Source organism: Coloeus monedula, assembly GCF_965178545.1.
Source record: "Coloeus monedula genome assembly, chromosome: 13".
NCBI classification, from domain to species: Eukaryota; Metazoa; Chordata; class Aves; order Passeriformes; family Corvidae; genus Coloeus; species Coloeus monedula.
Window position 1 is genome coordinate 17,785,976 of NC_138793.1, and position 25,104 is coordinate 17,811,079.

At 46.5% G+C, this 25,104-nt stretch overlaps 1 protein-coding gene across 1 annotated transcript; it reads left to right on the top strand.

The window, feature by feature from the left end:
• On the top strand, window positions 1–25,006 carry ATP2C2 (ATPase secretory pathway Ca2+ transporting 2; the record flags this gene model as incomplete). Its single annotated transcript, XM_082289888.1, has 27 exons — window positions 1–99; window positions 5,164–5,274; window positions 5,921–6,037; window positions 7,724–7,813; window positions 8,035–8,070; window positions 8,163–8,224; window positions 9,417–9,525; window positions 9,597–9,746; window positions 10,111–10,179; window positions 10,514–10,589; window positions 10,829–10,895; window positions 12,095–12,219; window positions 14,365–14,462; window positions 15,175–15,276; window positions 16,095–16,184; window positions 17,572–17,673; window positions 18,231–18,387; window positions 20,002–20,172; window positions 20,498–20,595; window positions 20,684–20,734; window positions 21,302–21,468; window positions 22,124–22,192; window positions 22,275–22,391; window positions 23,011–23,158; window positions 23,740–23,835; window positions 24,138–24,279; window positions 24,894–25,006. The coding sequence occupies 27 exons, from the start codon at window positions 1–3 to the stop codon at window positions 25,004–25,006; spliced, it is 2,832 nt and encodes a 943-aa protein (XP_082146014.1).
• Window positions 25,007–25,104: the final 98 nt, after the last annotated feature.

Sequence of the window (25,104 nt, forward strand, 5' to 3'; positions counted from 1 at the left end):
ATGGGCGAAGGAAGTTTCACCAAACTCTTCCAGAAAAGGTCTCTCCTCCGCTTCGTGCAGAAATATCAGCCCCTGGGAAGCAGCGAGCCGGAAGAGGAGGTGAGGATTGCCTGTGCCTCTTGCCTGGACCTGCTGAAATAGTTTGTGTGATTGGGGTTACTTTTGTCTACTCCGCCTGCTTTGTCCCACCGGTAACTCGAGAGCGCTGTGGCTGCTCTGTCCCCTCTCCGGGCGAGCCGAGCGGCTCCCGGCAGCAGGGGGATGAGGTGGATGGTGTTTGCCAGGGGCCGGGAGTGATGGGGAGCCTTGTTTCTATGCAATGATCCAAGGGCACGGAGCTGAGGCCTCAGTCCTGCCCAGAAACTTTGTTCCCTGCTCTGAGGAGCTTCCAAACTAAGGAAGCGCATGGGAGAGCCCTGGAGCGCGGCCGTGGGAGCTCTCTGGAGAGTGGGCACAACAGGGGAAATGGAAAGCAGGGTTCCCCCTGTCCCCAGGGGACCCCTGCCACCAGTGCTGGTCACTGGCAGAGGGGCTGTGCCCCTCGGGCTGTGCTCTGAGCTGTTGCTGCAGTCAGGGCTGGTAACCAGTGGCCAAGGAGGGTTTGGGCTCAGACCTGCAGAGTCCACCTGGAAATACTGCTTTCCTGTCCTGAAAAATGCTGCACTGACGTCCCCTCCCTGCTTGCACTGCCTGTCCTCGGTGCAGGTGGACCAAAGGGTGGCCAGTGGTGCTTTGGATGACACATTTGTTGTTCTCCTTGGGTTTTTGCCACAAAATCTTCTGGTCTGGGATTATCTGGCTATTTGCTCAGCACAAGGTTTCCATGGCTCAAGCCCCATTTTTTCTGCCACATGGCAGATTGGTTGGGTGCTCTGCCACGTGAACCCCATTTGTCTAATTCCTCTGGCACATGGGGTTAGCCCTTACTCCCATCCCAACGAGCTCCATCCACACACTTGGAGAGATTCATGTGCTTTTCCTGACTGACTGAGGCCTTTCCCAGATATTATTTCAGATAATCCCCTTTCTGAGTCTTGTCTGTCCGGTGTGGGGCGGGTCAGTGTCACAGGGAGAAGAAAATAAGACACTGAACTCTTCCCCTGTGCACTGCATCGGGTGATGCTGCTCTGCACTGCTCACACAGAGCTCAAAATCCCAGGAAAAGAAGATCTTGATGAGGTTACAGAAGGTCTCTGTAACCTGGCTTGGTGGGAAGCTGAGATTTCTGATTGCACGTAGGCAGGAGGCCACGGGCAATTATTCTGGCTTGTTCTTAGGCTGCACCATTTATGCTGTGCCAAAATAAATAGTGACAGGTATTTACTTCCAAATCTAAACCCCTCTTGAATTTTAGCTCAGGTCTATGCAGAGAGTGGTGTGTGTAACAGGAGAGTGAGGTGAGGAGAGCTTTGGCACAGGGTAGGAAGCAGATAGCAGTGTAAAATGAAAATGGGAACTTGGCAAATCAAGAACTTATTCTCAGGGTATGGTGTAGGCTGGTAAATGACTCATCTTCCCCCTACTTGATGGCATTTTGCTTCTTTGCTTGAAAATAGAACCTTGTAGATCTTAAATATTTTGGTCAAAGCGTTGTGCTCGGTCTTAAAGGTGTGAGGGTGTGAGTCCAGGCGATCTGATGGGACTGCAGCCAGGATAAATGCCCACATTGGGCTGTGAAGGAAAGCCCCAGTGCTGGTACCCCAGTGGGGTGATGGCCAGTTCACCTGTGGCCGTGGTGTTACCTGGAGATGGCAGGACAGTCACCTGGCACATCAAAGCCCATGCCCAGCCTGTGTCCAGACTCTGCTGGGCATGGTTTAACTCCTTTGCTGCAGTGCCCCATCCAGAACCAGGGGAATTTTTGTGGGGCTGATTTATAGTTTACGGGAATTGTGTGTTTCCTGCAGAAATCTGAAGAACAACTAGAGATTTTTCTTCTGAGCATCCCAGAGTGAGTGCACGTGCACAGTCACACATCCTTGTGTGTGTGACAGAGGGAGAAAAGCCTGGGCACTGCTTCTTTACATCCCCCTTTCCCTCTGACCATGGTCACCCCCAGCAGGCACAGTCCAGGGCAGGATTCTTGAGGTGGGTGCTTCAAATCAGCCTTACTGGAAAACCTCTGGCCTTTTGAACAATGAAGGGGACTATTTTGGAGTTTCTATCTGCAAGCAGGGGGACCAGAGCTTTGTTTCATGTAAAAAATATTGGAATTCTGTGATAGATGTGCAACAGGGGAGTGAGAAGCTGTGTGGGAGGTGCTGAAACCAGCGTGGTGGGTGGGAAAGGAGCTTGGATAGGGAAGGCCAGCAAGGCAGCCCCTCAGCTGGAGGGCTGAGGGTTGCTCAAGGCTGGATTCTGGATTCTGCCTGCACCCCTGGAACATGGGTCTTTTTCCTTCCATGTCCACCTGAAAAAAGAAATGTAAAAGTCTCTTTGGAGAGAATGGTTTGATTTATTTATCATATTTTTGGCAGGGATAAAGTTTAATGTTTGGAAGGGCTTCATGTAGACTAAATAACCCAGCCCACTCTGGATTGCAGTCCATTATCTGGTCCAAAGTAACCTAAGACAGGGAAAAGGATATGCAAAGCCTCAGCAGAGGCAGAGGTGGGGGAAAATCCCGAGAACTGGTATTTTGGGCTGTTTGCCAGAGTACACAAAAAGGGCTGTGTGCTCTGCAGAAAGCCCCATGCTCCCTTTCTTCCACATGGGCTGCTCAGTGGGACAACTGAGGGATTGTTTTAGGATGAAGGATGCTCAGGTACCTCCAAGGTGGCTCCCAGCCACACCAGCTGCTCTTTACAGCCTCCAGTATCTCCTGATCTTGCAAAGCAATAGATAAACTGATAATTACCCTTTTGTGACTCCTTCCTGCCCTGCTGCATGGAGTCTGTGCTCTTGTGCCGAAAGGATAAAGGTTATAAATGTAAATGGATATTGTGGATAACCCACATCTGCTTTGCAAGGTAAACACAAAAGCCAGTAATGCTCAAGGAGAGGTTTGTTTATGAGGAGATTGGCACAGGACACTGCCTGGTGCCCAACATCCCTGGGGTGGGGTGGGATTGGGGTCACAGGGGCTCTGCACTGGCAGCACATCCAGGGCAGGAGGGAGATGGGGCCCCACCGATGTATTTCCAACCTGTGCATTGCAGGGGTTGTTCTGCAAAACAGAACTGGTGGGAAAGCTGTGCCACGTTCATGAGGGGCAATCCCTGACAGGCGTAGGCTCAGCAGCACAACTCATCCCAATAAAGCTGCTCCTGCCACAGGCCCTGGCTGGCAGGAGCAGGGAGCTGCCAGCATTTCCAGAGAAACCACAGATGGCTCAGGCACATCCCAGGCCTTTGTCATTTATTTCCTCCACACCTTTGTGAAGGTAAATATTGCTGATAGAGCTGGGCCCTGCTTCCCCTGGTGTCCTTGGGGACTTGAGGCATGTTATCCTCGTGTCCAGGTCCCTTCCTTCCCTCCAGCTGCTTTCATTAAAATTTAAACTCCTCCAGGGCAGAGCTGTACCTTGATACCTGTGTGTGCCAGCTGCAGCACAGAGGAGCCTGGAGAGGCCACATTAATCAGGATGGGAATGAATGCAGGGATGTGTCTATCCCTGTGTTTTCTTCCCACCAAACCCTTCCGTCTCCATAAGTGGCTCTTGGGATTTCAGTGTCTGGATGTCAACAAAGTAACAGGGAACTGATGCATTTGTACAACCAGGGCACACAAACAGGGACATAAATCATGAGTTTTAAATGTGGAAGGGGTATTTTTGTCCCTTCTAGAAAGGTCTGTTAAGGAGATGTGGAAATAAGGGTGATGTTCGGTGCTAGGATGGCTCAAAAAGGGGAGCAGCACTGCAGCTTCTTCAAGGAAAATGTGGTCACCGGCTTGGGGGAAACGTGGGAGCACGAAAATCCATGGAGATCTTGGGCAAATTGCTGGGGGATTGGAAAGGCAGGTTGTTCCTGGGACAAAACAGCTCTAAATGAGCCCTGCCCAGAGCAAGCGCTCACAGACTCCTGTGCTTTCCCACTGGGAGCAGGGGGGTGTTGGCAGCTGAGCTGTGGGTCAGGAAATGGCCATAAAAGAGGGCTGCCACAGATGGATATGGCTAAAGCCTGCTCCAGGAGCAGGGCTTAGAGATGCTCCGAGCTCTCCAGAAGCCCCAAGACTGAAACCAGCTCCATGAGAGAACAGCCAAGGACGTTTTCTGTGTTTATGATTCCTGCATTTATCTCAGGCTTTAAATTGCAAAGCACTGGATGTTCCTAGAAAGCTCCTGAATATTCATGGCAGGGCCAATTCCCCAAATACCAGTGCAGGAGGATGAGCCAGACCTGAGTGCATCCCACAGCAAACATTCCAGGGTGCTGGGAGTGGGGAGCTGGAGCCGAATTCCTGCCACGCTCTCTGGGGGTTCCTTAATGAACACAAACTCCTGTGCTTTATGAATGAAGGGAAAAGGGAATGGAACTCCTGTCCCTTGGGAGGGGTGAGATTTCTCCCTCTCTGTACTCAGCCTGCAGTAGTGGTCACAGCCTGGGCCTGGCAGAGATTTTGGGAATGCTGCTGCTCTGGGAAGTGCATTTTAGAGAAGAAAATGAAGGAAATTGAAAGGCAGAGGTTGGGATGCTGAGGGCTGGGGCTGCCTGGATGGGGCAGGAAGGCTTTATCCTGCTTGGAGGCAGCTGCAGAGTCAGTGGTGGAGCAAAGCAACCCTGGAGGTGGGAGAGGAGATTTTGCTTCTCCCTCTGGCTCACATTTCTAGCTCATGTTTTCAGCTCGTTTATTATGTTTTTAATAAGGGGAAAGTGTTTTCCTTGCTCTGAGCATCGAGTCTGGGCTGTGAGACACTGGCATGGGACACCTCAAACAGCACAGCTTGAACCTCTCCTGATCAGCACCGTGAGCTCCTCTTTTTTGGCTCCCCAGCTCCTCACGACCTCTCTCCCCCTACGAGAACAGCCGGGCTTTGAGGCTGGGATCAGGATTGCTTAGAGCTGGTATTAAAGCGCTGAGATTTGGGAAGTGGTGTAGTGGCTGGCACGCAGCTGGCAAGGGGAGGGAAGGGAATGGGATTAAGGGAAGAAGCCGGGAGGTGCTGAAAAGCTTTAATTATCTGTGCTCTCGCCTAACGATTGCCTCGTCTTGTTTACCCAGCCCCGTGAGGAGTGCGAGCTGAAGATAATCGAGCAGGAGAAGGAGCTGGCGGTCCTGCCCCCGAAGGACGCCTGTAAATGCCACAAGGAGGACTTGGCAAGAGCTCTAAACGTAAGGGTTTGTGCAGGTCTTTGGGAATGTGGGATCTGCCTGTGGGAAGGGCCTGAGCAGCAAAATCAGTCTGTAATTGACTTGCAAACTCCTGGAGTGCCCAATCCCGCTGCCTTTTTGTGGGATGAATCCTCTCCTTTCTGGGCTTGAGGGTCCCCACCATCAGGGAAAGCTTTAGTGCTTGGCTGTATTTTAATTTCTGACCTCACTATTTTTTAAATCCAGGCAGAATAGATTTTATCCCTTCTCATTTTGTTCTCCCTTGAATTTTGTCAGGGTGTGTTTATTTTTATTTTCTCTTTAAATACACAGTGCAACCAGAAATTAGTTCTTTCCTTTACTATTTTAGATTTCTAATTTGTCATCCATGATATGATTTCTCCCTTTTGGAAATACACATTTTTTTAAATTAACTTGTGCTCGCTCTATGGCTTTCTGTGGTGGTTGATGGTAAAATTTTATAGTTTAACAAAAATACATATTTTAACAGAAAAACAACGGGCAGATTTATTTTTTCACGGGAGACTGAGCCATGAAGATCTTGCCCAGTCTGCTTATAGGGGTTTAATATAAATTTGCCTTAATAAGTTTTCTGTAACTGTAATATGTAATCTTTGGGTTGGGTTTGGGGTTTTTTTCCCTCTAGGTTGACTTACAAACTGGACTCTCTGAGTTTTCCGTGCTCCAGCGCCGATCAAAACACGGCTGGAATGAATTTTCAGTAGAGAACACCGAGCCAATATGGAAGAAATATCTGGACCAGGTAAGGATTTTCTGCACAGATCCTCATTTCTTGGCAGAAACAAAACCTGGCTGGGTTGCTCTGAGCGTGTGTCTGCATTGAAATATTCAGGATTTGTAATTCCAGAGACTGAGCCTTGGAACAGGCTGTGCCCTGGACACAGGAACTGCTCCTTCTCCTGGGAAAACCATTGTGAGGTTCCTTTGCAGCTCACTGAGGGTGCAGATAACATCTTCAAACAGAAATGAACCTGTTTATCTCCACACAGCCCACAAATCAAATGCTGTAGATCAGGGGCCTGGTTGCTGGGTATTTCTTCCCTTTAAGGCAAGTGGTAAAATCGTGAAAGGTTTGAGGAGAGCCGGTGGTAGCAGGAAGATGCTCTGATTTTGGCTATCCCTCCAGAAAAGGGGCAGCTGTGGAGCTCAGGGGAGTTTTGGGGTCTCTATCAGTGATACAGCAGTGACAGATACGTTCATACATGGTGCCATGTGCTGTTGACATCCACAATTTCACACCAGCTGCCCCCAGAAAGCCAGGCAGAAAGTGATATTTGCTCTCTTCCCTTTCCCCAGATGAGTTACCCTTGGGTTTTGCTTTTATTAACTATTTCTCATCAGTATTTAATGCATCTTTCAGCTCTCTTTGAGAGCTTTTAACCGGACAAGAAGGGCCTTTTGTTTGTTTTTATTTTTCATTTCCAACCTGTGATTTGACTGGTTTTCCTCCTGCTTAGTTGAATCACGAGGATCTGAGTTGCTTTGAAAGACTTCATTTTTATTTCATGGTTTATCCCTTGATATTCTTTAGCTTTTGGTAATCATCACTAAGTCTCTCCAAGGATTCTTTTATTCCTGATAAAAAGTGAGATGGTGTTTTTTCTGCTCAGCCTTCAGAACCAGTTTCTCCCACAGGGACACCAGAGGGATCCTTCGGTGCATCTCCGATCCTCCTGCAACCTTTTGGTGCCTCTGGTCTTGCACCATTCACACCCTGCACTTGAGCATCATCCCTCAGCAGCCCCTTGCTGTGGCTTTTTCCAGCTGCTGTTTTTGCAAACATCCCCCTTTGCCTCGGTTTTCTAAAGAGGAATGGAGGGACTTTCACCTTTGGCTTCAGCAAGGAATAAATTTAAATCCTGGCTTTCCTGCTGAGCATCACCACACATCTGTTGCACAAAGCAGGCAGATTTATCTTTATCTATTTAATTCCTTTCCATCAATTCCCACATCAGCTAAACAGAGCTGTAATTTTCTCAGGTAGGAAAAGCGGCCTTAAAGTCTCTGTTTAAAAGTGAAACAAGTGAGCACCTGACTCCCACAGCCCTCGGTCCAGTGAAGACTTGAGCAGATTAATTAAAGAAAAAATGAAAAAGAAGAAGAAAGAGGATTTCTGGTTTCAGATTCTAAGATGACAATAAAGTTTTTGTTTGTACTTGCTGTGCATCAAGAAGCTTTTGGAATCAGCTCTGTGCTGTGTGTCTGCAAAGGCAGACAAAAAGGGGGAAAGGGAGGGAGTCCATGTGTTTTGGGGTGAGCCTGGTCCTGCTGGACCCACACCCATCACCTGTGGAGCAGGAACTGCAGAAGCCTGACCACGATGCAAGGAGGGTCCCTGCAGCCAAACCAGACAGGGACCCTTCCTGATGGGGTCTGCAGCCAGCTCGGCTTCAGCACCTCTCATCCCATATTTTTCTTGTGCTCTCAGTTCAAAAACCCCCTCATCCTCCTGCTGCTGGCCTCAGCTTTGGTGAGTGTCATCACCAAGGAGTACGAGGATGCCGCGAGCATCACCATGGTAGGTGTCACCTGTCCCATACCCCCACGGTGGGTGTCCCTTGTCCCCCATATCCCCATGGTGGGTGCCCCTTGTCCCCCATATCACTGTGGTGGGTGTCCCCTGTCCTCCATCCCCACGGTGGGTGCCCCTTGTCCCCCATATCCCCATGGTGGTGTCCCCTGTCCTGCATCCCACCCCGTCTCTCTGTGCCCACACCTGTAACCCCTCTCTGCCCACAGGCTGTGCTCATCGTGGTCACTGTGGCCTTCATCCAGGTGGGTTTTCCAGAGCTCTGCCCCGCAGCCATGGCTGTCAGCAAAGAGACCTCTCCTGTAATTTGGCTTTCTTTTCCCTCCTTGTTTAAAAGGAATATCGCTCGGAAAAATCCCTGGAAGAACTCAACAAGCTGGTGCCCCCCGAGTGCAACTGGTGAGACCTCCCTGCAGCAGGGGCTTAGCAGGGAGTGGGGCTAAGAGGGCAGGACCAACGGGAAAAGAAAATTATTTCGGGCTGTTGTGCACGTAATGAGGACCTGGTCTCTGGAGGGGTGGCACCGTGAGTGGGTGCAGCCACAGGTCACAGGGAAGGGGGATGAAATAATCAGTAATGATCAGAAATTATTAGACGTTTTTTTTGTAATTATTAGGAAAAAAATTAGAAAAACTAGAAATAAGAAGTAGGCACCCAGTGGAATTAAGTAAATGCTGAGAGACAGGAGGCTCCCAGAAAAGCTCCACATCCCTGCAGCATATCCTGCACGCCACTGTCTCCCCAGGCAGGAAAAAGCTCACCCATGTATATATTTTTTTGCTTTAGGGTAGTTTTTCCCCCCGAGAAATGGGCACAAAGCAGCACCTGAGTGCAGTTGGGCTGGGGCTCCTGTCCTACCTGCTGCTGTACCCACGTGTCGGGCACGGGCACAGCCAGGTCACAGCCCACAGAGCAGCTTTAGGGTGCACCAAACACCGCTTTCCATGGCTTTGATGTTTGTTATCAGTGCTCAAAACTACAGGAAACATTTTGCCTGTTTATGTCTTTGCAAATCAGTTTTGTCACAGCCGACAGAAATAAGTTGTGAGGCTCAGGGAAGCCTTGCCCTGCCAAAGAGGTGTGGGGTTTTCCACTGGTCCAAAGTTCACCCTGGAGCTTACAAACCCCACTGCTGGCACTTTATTTATTTATGATATGACACCAGAAGCATCCAGCTGCCTGGAAGGCTCCACTCTGAATGCAATAGTGGAATGCCAGGGGTAATTCTAGCTTTAAAAAGCCTCTTTTTAGGTTCAAGAATCTGCAACTCATTATTTAAGGCATGAAAGCATGACTCCTTGTTGCTCCTCTCTACTGTATAAATAATCTTTAAGTCACTTATGAAATATAAATCATCCATAACCTGCCCATCTGTTTGCAAATTAAATTCTGTTTACAAATTAAAACTGAGCCCAAACTGAACATAATCCTCTGCTCATTGCTATGAAGATTTTTCTGTTCTTATTTACATTGGAAGCTCTTTGGGGCAAGGCTCCTTGCTTTCTTGCCAGCCACATTCCCGAGCCTGCAGAACGAATAAAAACCTCACAGCCTGGTTCCCTTTCTTCTTTTTTCCATTTGCCTCATGCAGCCTAAGGGAAGGAAAACTGCAGCACCTTCTAGCACGAGAGCTGGTGCCTGGAGATATCATCTACCTGTCTGTGGGTGACAGGGTTCCTGCAGACCTCAGGCTCATAGAGGTAAATACAGCTGTAAACAAGCCTGGCTGGGAAATTCCTTAACAGTGCCAGAAATGCATCTTTTTAATTAGGTTACAGATCTGCTGGTGGATGAATCCAGTTTTACTGGAGAAGCTGAGCCTTGCAACAAGACTGACAGTGTGCTGCTGGAAGCTGGGGACATAACCACGCTGAGCAATGTGGTTTTCATGGGGACCCTGGTGCGGTACGGGAAGGGAAAAGTGAGTCCTGACATCAGTGGTCTTTTCCTGGGCACTGGTTGCAGATTCTTTCAGTGTGAGCATGGAATGACAGGAAAAGGGGGAATGACAGAGGGCAGGTTTGATGGGATACTAGGAAGGAATCCTTCCCTGTGAGGGTACTGAGGCCCTGGCACAGGGTGCCCAGAGAAGCTGTGGCTGCCCCTGGATCCCTGGCAGTGCCCAAGGCCAGGTTAGACAGGGCTTGGAGCAATCTGGGACAGTGGAAGGTGTCCCTGCCCATGGCAGGGGTGGGACTGGATGGGCTTTAGAGTCCCTTCCAACCCAAACCAGTCTGGGATTCTCTATATTTTCTCACCTTCATCTCTCTTTTTCCTTTTTCCAGGGTGTGGTTATTGGCACAGGTGAAAATTCCCAGTTTGGTGAGGTGTTCAAGATGATGCAGGCTGAGGAGGTAACACAGCCCATGTCTGGGGAAATGCTGGATGTCCTGGATACAAGTTTGTGAGCAGGAGCAGTCCCAATGGTTCAGTGCTCTGGGTTCAGTTCTGCTTCTGCCACAAGATGCCCGTGTGACTGAGGGACACCAAAGTGTCTGACAGAGAAGGACAGGACAGGCTGTGCCCAACAGACCCTGTTGAGGGGCTGAGGGTGGGAAAAGCACAAGGCAACTGCAGGGACCATGTATTGATAACCAGGACTGTGTGGGTCACTTGTTCTGGGCTGGCCATCATCTTCTCATCACACACAACAACCAAAGAAAACCCAGTAACCTCTAATTTTTCCAGACTCCCAAGACACCTCTGCAGAAGAGCATGGACAAGCTGGGGAAGCAGCTCACGCTGTTCTCCTTTGGGATAATTGGTGAGTGGGATGCAATGCTCACACCAGCGTGGTTGGCTGTGGAACCCCTCCGTGCTCCAGGGCTGCTTTCCCAAAAGCACTTGTGGGTGTGGGTCACCTGGACCTTGGGGGTTCGAGCAGAGACACCACTGAATGAGAGACCTGGGTGCCTCATTGCATTTTTAGCTCTGCAACAACAGCTAAAACAGGTCAGAGGTTTCTGAAGTACTTTTTTTAACCAGCTCATTTCCCCCCTCCAGGTTTGATAATGCTCATTGGCTGGTTGCAAGGGAAGCGTCTCCTCAGCATGTTCACCATTGGAGTCAGGTGAGGACTGGACTTCTTCTCTTTGATTTCTAATGAAATGTCCCAAGGAACTTCCCATTCAAAACAAAGGAGAGCTTGAGTAAATACATAAAAATTTCATAAATACATATTTCTCTTGCACTGCTGAAATTAATGTGAAGTTTAAACAGAGTGGAGGAGAACAAAACCAAGCTTGAGGGTTTGTTTAATTTTGTAAACTGGTATCTGGAAAATCTTCCTTAGCATCTCCACCTCATCCTGCTGCGAATGCCCTTTCCTATCTGTGCTATGTATTTAGTGGGAGTGCACCAACAACAAATATTGCTCTCTGCTGTTCCTACTGGATTTACATCTAAAGAAAGGAATGCACATCTCACACAGCATAAAAAAGCATGCACAGCTTCTTAATCAAACATAATAAAAAATGTGTTTTCAGTAGTGCCCATAAAACCTGTTACTTTGGTGTTGTCATGGCTCTAAAATCAATTCTTAAAAAAAAAAAAAAAAAAGTGTTCTATGGAAACAAAAAAAAAATCCCAGGTGGGGAGACAACAGAGAAGCCAAACTGGTTCAGTGCCACCTTCCTGTCTCCCAGGGGGATGTGGTGGCAAAGAAAAGTGGTTAATCCTGAGTTTGGGGGGGCAGTTTATGGTTTAGCAAGCCGTCCGTGATTACATTTTGCACCTATCTGGAAGCATTCAGAGTTTCCCAAGGAATATCAAATATACAGACTGTGGCTGGATTTTTCCAGCATATCAGGTGTTGCAGGTTTTGGTGTTGCTCTGATTGATGGTGGAGACATCTGGGGAGCTGGTTCTGTCCCCCCACAGTGAGGTAAGAGAGGAGGTGAGGGGCTGCATGTGGCCAGGAGCCAGTGGCTAACGTGTGAGCCCTGGTGCCAGGGAATATTCAACTCCCATCCTCAGAAAGTTAAATAAATGAAATTAAATCCAGCCTCTAAGTCCCTGCTTAGCCAGAAATTAATGCTCTTTGGCAATGTAAAGAAGAAAAATAACTGCTCTGTCACAACCATCCAGAAAAAGGTCGAAGGGCTGGGTAAATGTCCTGCTTTTGTATTTGCAGTGTGCCAGCAGCCCCAGTGATTATCCCATTGAGCCCCTTAGGAAAACTCAGCCCTGGGAATGTCCCTTTGGCACCTTTGGGTCCGTGCTTGTGGTTTGGGCCCTGTGTTGAGGCTGTTGTGTCTCTGCTGTCCCCAGCCTGGCTGTGGCTGCCATCCCTGAGGGCCTTCCCATCGTGGTCACCGTCACCCTGGTGCTGGGAGTGCTGCGCATGGCCAAGAAAAAGGTGATTGTGAAGAAGCTGCCCATTGTAGAGACCTTAGGTAAGGCTGCAAAGGGGCCACATGGCTTGGTCACCTGCCAGGCTCCAAAATCTGAGCTCCAAAGTCTGGGCTGGCCTTGAGAGCTTTGGTCAGATCCAGAGAAATAAATTTGGAACAGTCTTACCAGGACAAAGCAACCCACTCAGAATTAAATATATTTTTTACCCTGTATTTCTCACCCTTTTCCTTATTTTGTGGTATGAACACAGGCACGTGCTTGGAATGGTCCAGCCCAGGGGGAGCAGAGCCCCTCTGCAGACACGTATTGGGTTAAAATCTTTGTTTCTCTTTCCTCTCCGTGCTCTGGGATCCTCCTGCAGATCTGTCCTGTCCACTTCTTCAGCGTCTGGCTAAAAAACCTCCCAGCCCCTCAAGTCAAGCTTGGCAACATAAATAAAGCCATTTATCCTTCTGCAGGCTGGGTGGTGGCCAACTCCCTGACACCCAAAAAGTCACGGAGAGAGGGACAGAGAGGATGGAGAAGGCATCCAGCACATCCTCACAGCTGCAGGGCAGAACGAACTGGGATGGAATTGTTCTTCCACCTCCCCTTATCTTCAAATTGTCCCTTACTCCCAGGTGGCTGTGCTGCAGGCTTTGCTGCTCTGACCTGGGTCAGGGTAGCAGGGCTATGAAGGAGGAGACACAGTGCCTATTTAGCACCACTCATTAAATGCACAATAAATACCAAGCCAGGTCTCTGCAGTTCCCAAAATCTGCTGCATGGCCAGATCCTGCAGCTAAAACCTGTCCTTTTGGGAAACACTGCTATTGTTTGAGCTGCCTGTGTTTGTTCTGCAGTTAAGGAATCTTATCACCCTGATTTTATTGTGTCTGCCCTGACCCAGGACATCTGAAACAGCTTTTCCCTTGTGAGGGAATTCGTTCTGGGAGGGCTGCGCCCACAGAGGCAGACCTGCAGGTGCAGAGAAGGCACAGCCAAAACTGTCTGTTAAACTTCTGAAGAGGAGAAAAACAATCCTTCTTCTTTAATTATCAGTAACTAAAAACGGGGTGTTGGAGATCACAGCTTTGCTCTCTGCTAATCCTTCCAAAGTGTGCTTCATTTAATTACAGCCCAATCCGCTTTATTTTCTCTCCAGGTCTTTACCTAGAAGTCATCATGCTTGTGGGGGTCTGTGCCTGAGCACTGTGATCACCTCCACAGCCAGGAAGATATTCAGACTCAGAAGGAAGCTGGAGCCTTATTCTTGTTTCATATTAAAGTAATTTCCCTCCTTCTTGGGAGTGGAAACTATCTGGAATGCGGTGGCTCAGCTAATTCACCCTTTTGCAGCACTTTGTAAATGGACTCTGGAAAAATGTGCCTTATTGGATCAGGGTTGGCACAAGGCAGAGCAAAGGGGCAGTTTCTGCTCTTAGGTGTTGATCTTGGAGTATTTTTTGTAGCAGTCTTTAACCCACCTCCTCTCCCAGTCCCTTGGTGAGGCAGGGAAGGGCTGCTGTTCTGGTTTAGAGAAGCAAGGCTTAACTGGCAGAGTGGGAATTGGGGCTGTCTTTTTGGAATAGAGCAGCTGTTCTGTGATATTGCATCCCAGAAACACTGACCAAGACAATGTGACCCTCTTTGGATGGCTCCTACCACATCTCACACCCAAATTATGCTCCCGATGCCCCAATGTGCACTCAAATCCTTTCCTTCCTTCTTAGGCAGCTCATCCATTTCTTGATCTTTTCTCCCTTTCACCGGTGCAGTTTAAACCACATCAGTGAAACTTGCTCTCCCTCTTCTCACTCTCACTGCTGGGCTGCATTATTGATCAGTTCTGATTAAAACCATTCCTGCCTCAGTGTCGCTGTTGGGGCAGTCACGACACACACGGACAGTGCCTCTTTCAAGGGCCAAAAAGCCATTTATTAAACAAAGCAGCCTCTTTTGTACACTTCTTGTATGTTATCATTCATGTTACAGATTCACTGGCTGCTAAACTACTACAACAGACTCTTTGGCTATTACTGACTACAACATACCATTGGCTACCTATAGCATAAGCAGTCAGAAAAATAACAGGTGCAGATATGTGGCTGTTTTCTCCTTCTGCTGTTTAACGTGCCTGAGCCATGATTTTATAAAGGCAACAAGGCCTTCATTTTATAAGGTTTTACTTCAATGCCACACCCCAGGTTGCTGCAATGTCATCTGCTCAGATAAGACGGGCACTCTGACTGCCAACGAGATGACAGTGACCCGGCTCGTGACCTCGGACGGCTGCCAGGCAGAGGTATGGATGAGGCAGGAATCCAGGCTTTCCTGAGGGAATTCAGCACCACTGAATTTGCCTTTGGTTCAGTTGGACCCAAATGAGGAAGGCTGGCCAGCCCCAAACCAAGCAGTTTCCTGCACATTCCCTTCAAGTGAAGGGATTTTTGCAGCCCTGGGGCAGGCAGAGGTGAGGCTGAGGGTACAAAAACCACTCAGGTACCACAGAAATGTCCATTGGCATCAGCTGTAATTACTGTAAGTGCTGAAACCTGCCACTGACCCTTGCTGGTCCACCTGGCTGTAGGAATATTTATTATAGGAGCAGCTTCATTCTCTGCTTGGTTCATTCCTCTCTGTGCAAAGTGAGGGGAAAATGCAAAATGTGTGGCAGAGGAGAGACAGGACAGTCATGAGGAGGGCAGGGCTTGAACAAACCCCTTGCACTGCTGCCAAAGGGCTGCAGCTCTCCCCTGAGCTGCAGGGGACTTGTGGAATCACGGCAAACAAACTCCCTATAAGACAAATTGACTCCTTTTGTCCCTATAAAGCCATTTTAGTGTGATATTGTCACTGTCTGCAGCCTTTTCTTTAAGCATTGCTTTCAGACAGAAAGAAGAATCCCTGCACTCCTTAAAAGTGAGAATTTTCTTGAGTGCAGCCCCCTGCACACATCTGCAGCCCACTCCTGACTGGTACAGAGGAAATTTCCCATCTTTCTCTCCCTCTCTCAGGTCAGCGGGGTGGGCTACAATGGAGAAGGAAATGTTTATCTTCTGCCATCCAAGGAGATTCTTAAAGAATTTTCCAACATCTCTATTGGGAAACTCGTGGAGGTAAGTATAAATTATGAACCAGCATATCCTAGTTACAGTCAATTTTCAGATGCACAAATGACTTTGGATAATTAGTGTGAAGAAAACCCACTTTTGTAATTCTAAAATGGACTGTCTTGCTAAAACATTTTCATGGAAAGACTGAGTGTGATGTAATTCCTGAAGCTTATGGGTGAAAGGCAGTGATCATAAGACATGCAGAGAGACCAGAGCCATCAGCTTCAGGAGGCAATGATATTCTGGATAAAAATACAGTTCTGCCAGAGGAGAGACCAATACATTTTACCACAGTCAGGTTTTTAACGTGCACAGATTGTAGACATTAGCCAGCTACACAGTCCATTTATAAATGTATTGTGATGTCCTCTGGGTTTGTGTGAGCTTTACATAAAATTTTTAACATTCAGCTGGAGGCTGGAGTGAATGTTTGGGTGGTGAAATGATTTGAGCTGGAATCTCAAATGGAGATTAGGTCCCATTTTATTCCTACTGCACATTAGAAACAACAGTAGGAGAGACTGAGCTTTCATTTTCATGATATATCAAGCTCATTAGATGTATCTCATGTTTTCTTGATGTTAATTTATCCAAAGCATAATATTTTACCAGAATATTGGTGCATCTTATGGATTAAGTGGCTTTAGAAAACACAAGAACTGATCTCAAGAGATGCTGCCGTGGGGAAATCTTTTCTCAAAACTTTTGGGATGTGGTTCCTTTCATTCCCCAATCTTTCATCATTTCATTTAAAGAGATGAAAAAGCTGTGACTTCAGTAATGAAAAAAAATATACCATGTAAAGCTGTCCCTTTCTCTAGGCCGGCTGTGTAGTCAATAACGCCGTTATCAGGAAAAACTGTGTGATAGGACAACCCACAGAAGGAGCTCTCATTGCCCTGGCAATGAAGGTAAGGTCCTTAGAGTGTAAAATTTTCCTGAAATTAAAATAAGTAAATAAATAACAGCTGGATTTGTTAGGTCTGGCAGCAGAGTAAGACTGCTTTAAGCTCCCCAGACTGGTTTAATCTTTCCTTGTCTCCTCTGCCCAAGGTCATAGATGTTGCCTCTCCCAGTCAGCCTTTAGTCATGGACTCTTTCCTTGAGCTTCTGTGCTGACAGCAATCCTCTTTTGGCTTGGTTAATCCTGCAGTTAGGCTGGGCTATGCATTTCTTTTGGGCTCAGACTGGACAGCTCATTTTATATTTCCTGCACATGCCAATTAAGAGCCCGGGAGGAAAGCAAGAGTTAAAAATGAGCAGGAACAGGCCAGGCCAGATTGCATGGCAGAGGGTCACCCTCATTTTGGGTCATCTGCTAGATTTCACTTTTTTCCTAGTAATGATTATGTAAAACAAGATGGTTTTATGAATATTGCATTCACACTGCCAGGCAGAGCTGTAAAGCACCTCAAGGTATCACCTCAGCAGTGTCACCCAGCCTGAGGCCTCACCCTCGGGTGGGCTGTAGAGCACAGGAGGTCCCTGATGAAATGATGCACCTCCAAACATCTGGTCTTACCTCCTGCTTTTAAAGCTTGTAACTAACTCTAGCACTGCAATCATGATTTTTTAAATTTCTTTTTTCAAGCAATGGCATTCCATTTCCCTAAATGCTGAATTAAGACCTTCTTCCTGCTCTGGCATTCAGTAGCTGTGCAATAGCAGAATATGAGGGAGGTTGTCTTTCTTATATTTATTTTTAAATTTTTGTTTTGGTGGGAGCTGGGGAAGAAGGTGATCAGAAGTAGCTTCCAGTCTCTCCCACTTCACTTGCAACAATCACACATGCTGCTGGAGCAAGAGTGTATTGATTTGGACTGAAAGGTTTTGTTGTGAATTGCTTTTTGAGTGTAATTCATCAGGAAATAATTCAAAACCACATCCACAACTGACCATTCAGCTGTTTGCTATTTCCTTTCTTCTTTCAAGTAGAGTTGCTGGGCAATAACCCAGAAAAGAAACCCAGAAATCTGCTCATCCCATTGCTTTGCCATAGGTTTGGGGAATGGATGTGTTCCTCTCACCAAAAGGCATGTCAGGTCCCTAATTCCTGCAAAATTTAACAGGGGTCAAGCTTCAAACTCCAGTTTAATTTATCCCATAGCAGGCACCTAAAGCAAAAGATTTTGAGTTTGAGATATGAATTTTTCTCTGCTCGTGTTTTCTCTTGAGCTCTGTGGGATCTGACAGCCTGGAAGGACACGGTCAACAGTCAATCCTTGTGATATGGAAAATATATCCAAGCTTTGGCAACGTCCAGCCTTACAGTGCTCTTTTTGTTTTACCTTGCTTCAGATGGAATTAGCTGACATAAAGGACATTTATGTAAGAAAGAAGGAAATTCCATTCAGCTCCGAGCAGAAGTGGATGGCTGTGAAATGCACACTGAAAAATCAGGTAAAGCAAACAGAGGCAGGGGCTGGTTTCATGTTTCTAATTGTGCACCTCAACAATGGGCATGAAATGGTATCTCTTCAGCAAATAATGTTTGCAGGAGTTAACTATGTTGGGAGAAAGCGGAACAAACCTCAACATTCCCGGCTTGGGTGGAATTTTAGCTTGCAAAACTGTTTGAATGGGAGGAGGGAATACTTTCCATACAGTGGTTTGAGCAGGAAAACAAAAGCTTTTCAGAGAGAACTGACAGGGAGAGAGGGATTCAGTGTTTGGTCATTCATCCCTTACTGGGTTAGGGAGCTCATTTTGGCTGATACTGTGCTCTGGTTTAAAAACTCACCAACCTTTTCATTACCATGCTGTCTGTGAGGGCTGAACATGAAAAATGAGCAGAGCAAAAATATCCCATCCTATCCATAATACATGGATGCTCCTGGGCATCTCTTGAAACAGGTAAAAGAGGAAACAGAATCTTCTCTACCTACAATTACAGACCTATTCATTTAAACTGTGCTCTTTTTTTTTTTTATAAAGTGTATTCTCTCCTTGCTTTAAAGGATCAGGAAGATATTTACTTCATGAAAGGAGCCTTTGAAGAAGTTATCCAGTACTGCTCTCTGTACAACAGCGGTGGCATCTCGTTGGCACTCACGCCCCAGCAGAAAGCCCTCTACCAGCAGGAGGAAAAGCGACTGGGCTCCTCAGGACTTCGAGGTTGGTCCTTACTGTCTGTGTCCCTTAAGCTTACAGGTTATCTGGCCTAAAACTTTCCTGCTCTGTCATGGTTAGGATGGTCAGAGGCTCAGTGATCACAGAATCCCAGAACTGCTTGGGTTGAAGGGACATTAAAGCTCATCTCATCCCACCCCTGCCATGGGCAGGGACACCTTCCACTATCCCAGATTGCTCCAAGCCCCATCCAGCCTGGCCTTGGGCACTGCCAGGGATCCAGGGGCAGCCACAGCTGCTCTGGGCACCCTGTGCCAGGGCCTCCCCACCCTCACAGAGAACAATTTCTTCCTAATCTCCAATCTAAATCTCCCCTCTTTCAGTTTAAAGCCATCAGTTCTTAGCATCACTTTTGTGATATTTTCCCAACACTTGTCACAGTGCCAAGAGCCGTATCTTAGGTCTGCTGGCTGATCTTTTTTTTTTCTTTGCTGGGTTCAAATTAGTGAGTTTGAAAGGAATTGAAAATAAGCACTGGAAATGTGAATGTTTCTCTTCCATGGAGTGCTGTGATTGTCTGGGATACGGTCTGGGTGATGCACTGGAGAGCTTTGTGCTGGGCCCGATCTAAGCACTGCTCTGCCAAGTTTTGCTTTTGGAGAAGAGAACAACAAAAGCCTGTTTGAGAGGAGTTCCAAATGTGGATTTGGGTGTTGAGATTCCTGTTTGAAGCTTGGTTCAATCCTTTGTTAGGCCCAAATCTGTCGATCTGATCCCAACTGCCTGTCATGCACAGCCCACAGGAGTTTTACACACTTGTCACCTCCTTCATCACCAGAAACATCCCCTCAGAAACATCTCAGGTGTTCCCACAGTAACATGGGCACCATTCCTAGGTGGCAAGGAGTTGACAACAAGCCTTGGCAGCCGGATCTGAGGGATGGGGCAGTTAATGTACATATTCTCCCACCCCGTGCTTTGTGGTTAGGAGCTCCTGTGCAGCGCTTGATTTACAATATCCAAATGATCTGCCCTCGTGGCAATGGCAAATCACTGCTCTGAAGGGAAGTGATTAACTCAGGCAGCTGCTGCAGTTTATGATTCCACCATCAAAGCAACACTGACATGAACCCCTGGCAAAATATCCCGGAGTGATTTAAGAATGATTGAAGGATAATGAGCAGTGCTCCAAGAACAGAGACAAAATGTTCAGAGCTGGATGTTTACATGATAGGAGCTTCACTGGTTGAACTGAATTTACATTTCACATTTTTAGGTTTTAAAAAAAGTGTAAGTTTTTGCAGGAATGCTGTTGTTTAACTTAGTAGTTTAGTAGTGTCTGGTTTAACATAGCACTGCCCAGATTTAATCCATCTGCATTTAGGGAAGACGTGGTAGACAGCTTAAAATTAGAAAGAAAGAAATCCTAAGAGAAACACGTCAAACAGAAATGCTCTCATTCAGAGAAACTATTATTTAAGTGGACTGGATTTTTGTGTCTGTACCAGATCTGATTTTAATGAATAAAGATCTGTTTTTAATGACTTTTTCTGCTGGAAAACAGGCAATTTAATATCTTCTCTAAATATTCCTTTTAAAGCATGGAAATACATCATTAACAATTTACTCTTGTCTTCTTTTTTTCTCCTCTATTACTAGTACTTGCTTTGGCTTCAGGTCCAGAACTTGGCAAGCTAACATTTCTAGGTCTGGTTGGAATAATTGATCCCCCAAGGGCTGGAGTGAGAGAAGCTGTTCAGGTCCTGTTTGAGTCTGGTGTGTCAGTAAAGATGGTCACTGGAGACGCCCTGGAAACGGCTGTGGCTATAGGTACCAAACTGCTGCTTTCCTGGGGGTCTGTGGTGTGTCTGTCACATCAGTCAAATGTTATATCCCTTAATAATCAGCTTTCTCATCGTTTTTGTGTGTGCAGTAGAGGCTTTAAAGGTCACTGAGTTTTTGCTTTTCTATTGAAATATTAAATGCAGTATAGAGCAGCTATGAACTCTGGGCCAAATTCCAGTAAATTAATTCCGCTATTTTAGCACCAGAAATGGCAAAACCTCAGTGTAAGACTCTTAAAAGACCCAGGTGGCATTGCTGGGATTATAGAACCCACTCATATTTAGAGTGTGAGTATCTCTTTTCTTTGCAGGACAGAATATTGGTCTCTGCAATGGGAAGCTGAAAGCCATGTCTGGGGAAGAGCTGGACCAGCTGGCAGAGGCAGAGCTCTCCTCCACTGTCCAAAATGTAATGGCTTTGGTTACATAAAGAAGGCCTATTTCCAATAGCTCCCATCTAATATGAGATTATTATTTTGTCCTTTTTTTGTTTTCAGGTTTCCATTTTCTTCAGAACAAGTCCAAAGCACAAACTAAAAATAATAAAGGTACTAAGAGCCTCTAAAATTCCTTGTGTGCCTCACAAAAACAAGGGGGAGGGAGCCTCAGCTCTCTACATGACCTGGTCTTCCCCAGCAGGATCAGCTCAAACTAAAGGACTGTAAAACCTCAGCTAGAGCACTGGCACTATTTCTCTGAAGGTATTAGCTGTGGAATTGGACTTGGTGATCCTTGTGGGTCCTTTCCAACTCAGGATATTCCATGATTCTTTGATTTTATGATTTCTCTTGCAAGCCTGGCCTGGGCATTTGAAAAACACTAGTGAGGTATTAGCAAGTATAACATCAGGAGAATGATTTCTGAGGGTTTTACTCCCCTCTTCTAACTTCTGCTGGAGTTGTGAGATTCCCTACACTCCTGAAAAAACAATCTCCTAATTCTTGCTCTGAGTTTTGTCCTTGGTGTGGTGCCGAGTTTGTTTTACCCTCAGAGCCAAACAGCACTTCTGATCTTTCAATACAAAAAGAGCAAAGCAAATAGTACAGACTCTGAAATTGCCAACAGGACTTGTTTGTCTTCCGGCTTGAGAGCCTCTGACCTCTCCCCTCCCACAGGCCTTGCAGAGGGCTGGTGCTGTGGTGTCAATGACAGGAGACGGTGTCAACGACGCCGTGGCCCTGAAATCCGCGGATATCGGGATCGCGATGGGACAAGCGGGGACAGACGTCAGCAAAGAGGCTGCCAACATGATCCTCGTGGACGATGACTTCTCAAAAGTGATGTAGGTTTAGTGACTTTCTTGCTCTTCAGCTACTTTCTGGCTGTCCCCTGCAGCAAGCCTATTGCGTGAGGAGCCCTGGGAATGAGGCAGGATGCAGGGCATGGAAGTGGAGAGCCCCAGTGTGGCTCTGACTCGTTTTTAGTTGCATACATGGCAGTGACTTTCCTTCCAAGTGGTGCTGACCAAGCCACCTCTAACCGGAAAGCCCTGGCTCCTCATTGCTGCAGCTAACTGGGGATCTGAGAGTACCTGGAAGTCTGGGTAGATCAGAGATTTTTTTAGTCAAAAGCTGGACTTGATGATCCTTCATGATTCTACCTCGTACTCTGCCTCATCCAGGAAGCTCAGAGGAAAAACATAATTTGCAATGTTCTGTTGGCTCACAATAACAGAGAGAGTGGGCAGAGTACGTACAGTGAGTCTATAAATAGGTCCAGGCCTGCTCTATGAACCAAAACCTGGCCCAGGTTTTCAGATCTACTCGTTGATAAAGGAATTGTAAGTGAGAAGCTGCATTGATGGCCTCCTCCTGAGCTGGGCTCTGAACTTCTACTGAAATAAGGGCTACAAAAGACAAATTGTGTTTTGAGTGTCAGAGGGAGCTCAACGTAAAACAGTGTGAGTGCTCTTTACTTAACTCCCCTCTCCCTTCCAGGAATGCAATAGAAGAGGGAAAGGGAATATTTTACAACATAAAAAATTTTGTCCGGTTCCAGTTGAGCACGTAAGTTCCTGTTTGCTTCAGCTCCTGTGAAAGCACCTTTGGGGTGAGGCCCTGCAGAATAATGTTCTTCTGTGCTTTGCAGGAGTATTTCAGCTTTGAGCCTAATTACCCTCTCAACAGTGCTCAACCTACCAAATCCACTCAATGCCATGCAGATCTTATGGATCAACATCATCATGGATGGGCCGCCAGCACAGAGGTATGGAAGAGTTAAATGAGCAAAATAATCTTGGCTTTTGCATGTGTGAATTTGGCTCATAAAGTGTTGTGATTCCTCATCAATCATCATCAGTGGTTGGATAAGTTGCACTTTTGTTCCCTTCTGGTCTTTCAGAAAGCACTTCGCATTTACTTGGGGTTTTCTGTATTTTCCTGCTTTATGGTAGAATCACTTAACTATTCCATTTTTTAACCAGGAATGGCCTGTTATCCTGAGAGCATCACCTGCTGGTAGAATGAGCAGGGAATAGTGGGTATATGCCCCAAAATCACAAGACTTAGGAACCTCATGCAAGTGCTAATTACAATAACAGCTAACTATAATTACTGCTTCCACATTATGCATGCTCTCACAGTTAGCTCTCACTCTCAGGTGGGATACTGGTATGATGATGTAATGTTATTTTAGCAGCTCAATATGCAGAAAAGGCCTTTGGCAGCAGTGTCATGGACAGATTTGGGCCTTGTGTCACCTTGCTTGAATATTCATGCTGTGTTCCAAAGAATTGCATCCTCCAGCTCCATCCTGGTTTCTCAGGATGTCCATTTGGGGACACCCTGCATTCATTAACACATCCCTCTGCTTCTCTTGGAGGCAGCTTGGGGGTTGAACCTGTTGATAGGGACACCATCAAGCAGCCCCCCCGGTGCATCACAGACACCATACTCAGCAAATCGCTGATCCTGAAAATCTTCATGTCAGCAATCATCATCATCAGTGGAACCCTCTTTGTCTTCTGGAAGGAGGTGAGGGAGATCTGCACTCAGATCTTGTTTCCATCAGGGCGGATGGAGCACAAGAGTTTCTGAAGGACATGAGAAGGATTTCTGGAATCCATCCTGTCAGGAAGGATCAGTGTGGGCAGAGGGCTGAGAAAGCAGGGTCAGCTCCTAGCTCTGCTCCTGCCTCCCTCTGTTACCTCTAATTTGGAGCTTCCAATCTAGAATGGGAAACCTATTACTTGATGTGTCATCAATACTTTAAGGGACTTTCCCCTCTAGCTTTCCATTTTCCCAGCAGAAAATGCCAAGTACAATGGATTGCTGTTGGTAAATTATTACTTTAAGTTTCAGTAATTTAGTTTAGAACGTTCTTTACTCAAAGTCCACATCAGTTTAAGAATTTAAAATAGGGTTGATAAGATCATCAACTCTAAAATGAGCAGAGAGAAATGAATGCTACCTATAACAGCTAGAACTAGATTTACTCCTTTGTTTTACTGCCCTTTGATTTGACTGGGCTCATTAAAGGGAACATTTAATTCTTCTATTGAATTGGCATATTTTTGTAAGGTTAAACTAACCTCTGAATTTTTGTATGCTTCCAGATTCCAAAAGGGGGCATAACTCCTCGAACCACAACGATGACTTTCACCTGTTTTGTGTTTTTTGACCTCTTCAACGCCCTGACATGTCGCTCTCAGGTGAGATTGCTCTGTCAGCAGTAATTTCTTGTCTCAAATCACAAACATAAACATTAGAATACCAGCATTTTGCCTAGTAAGGAGTTTTGTAATTTAAAGCAGTATGATTTTAATCAACTTTTTATATAGATAAAATTATCCTTTACAGTTCAAGTACAACTACACTTTCAATTATACAGCTCTAAGTTAGTGTTTATGTAACTTAAAAAGTAATGGAGTTGAAATGTAAAGTATCAGGGTGACATTTAGCTCCAACAGAGATTGGGAAAAGTTACTTTTAATTTTTTTTTTCCCTGCTCTAGACAAAGTTGATATTTGAAATCGGCTTTTTCCGAAACCGCATGTTCTTGTATTCCGTGCTTGGGTCCTTTTTGGGACAGCTGGCTGTTATCTACATCCCTCCACTACAGAAGATCTTCCAGACAGAGAATTTGGGAGTTTTAGGTAAGTTGCAAAATCAATAATGGTTTGTTTGTTTGTTTTTTCCTTAAAGTGACTTTAGAAAGCAGATGCCATTGCTCTGTTAGCTCCCAACACATCACTGGTAGGGGAAACCAATCAACAGCTCCTATACCTGGGTATTTAGAGAGCTGTACCCAAATAGTAGCAGTATTTAATATTATCCCAGCTTAGATTCTGAATTCTGATTTACTGCACATAAATGCAAGTAAATGCAGACATGCCAAGACTTTCCAGGAGCTCTGTATGATGATATTTCCCAGATCATTATGCTGACACCCCCTCTGGAAAGAGCAGTTTCCCAGCTGAAATGCACCACAGATTTTAATTTGAATCAGCAAATTCCACCCCAGCACACCGTGTTATGTCTACATTAGGCTGTTGTCACAAGCAGGGGGCAGGGATCCCAAAGGATTCCTGTTTCCACCCTCCAAGGGGACTATCCCAGCTGTGGGTGTTACTTGTCTGTTGTAGTGGTGTCCCTAATTCTCAACTGGGAAGGGCAGCCAGAGGTTCATCAGCACAATTCCCAGCTGCAGAAAAGCCCTGGGCTGGGATTCTTGCCCAGCTGAGCTCACCTGCACTCCCTCCTCTCCCAGACCTGCTGTTCCTCACTGGCCTGGCTTCCTCAGTGTTCATCGTATCCGAGCTCGTCAAACTCTGTGAACAGCGCTGCTGCCACCCAAAGCACACAAAGGGATGTCACAACTGACTCAGATTCTCTAAAATACACTTGGAGCAGAGCTGTGATGCTGGATAATCCAAATCCATGGTTTTGTGATGCCACACATCCTTTCTGAAGGTACTCAA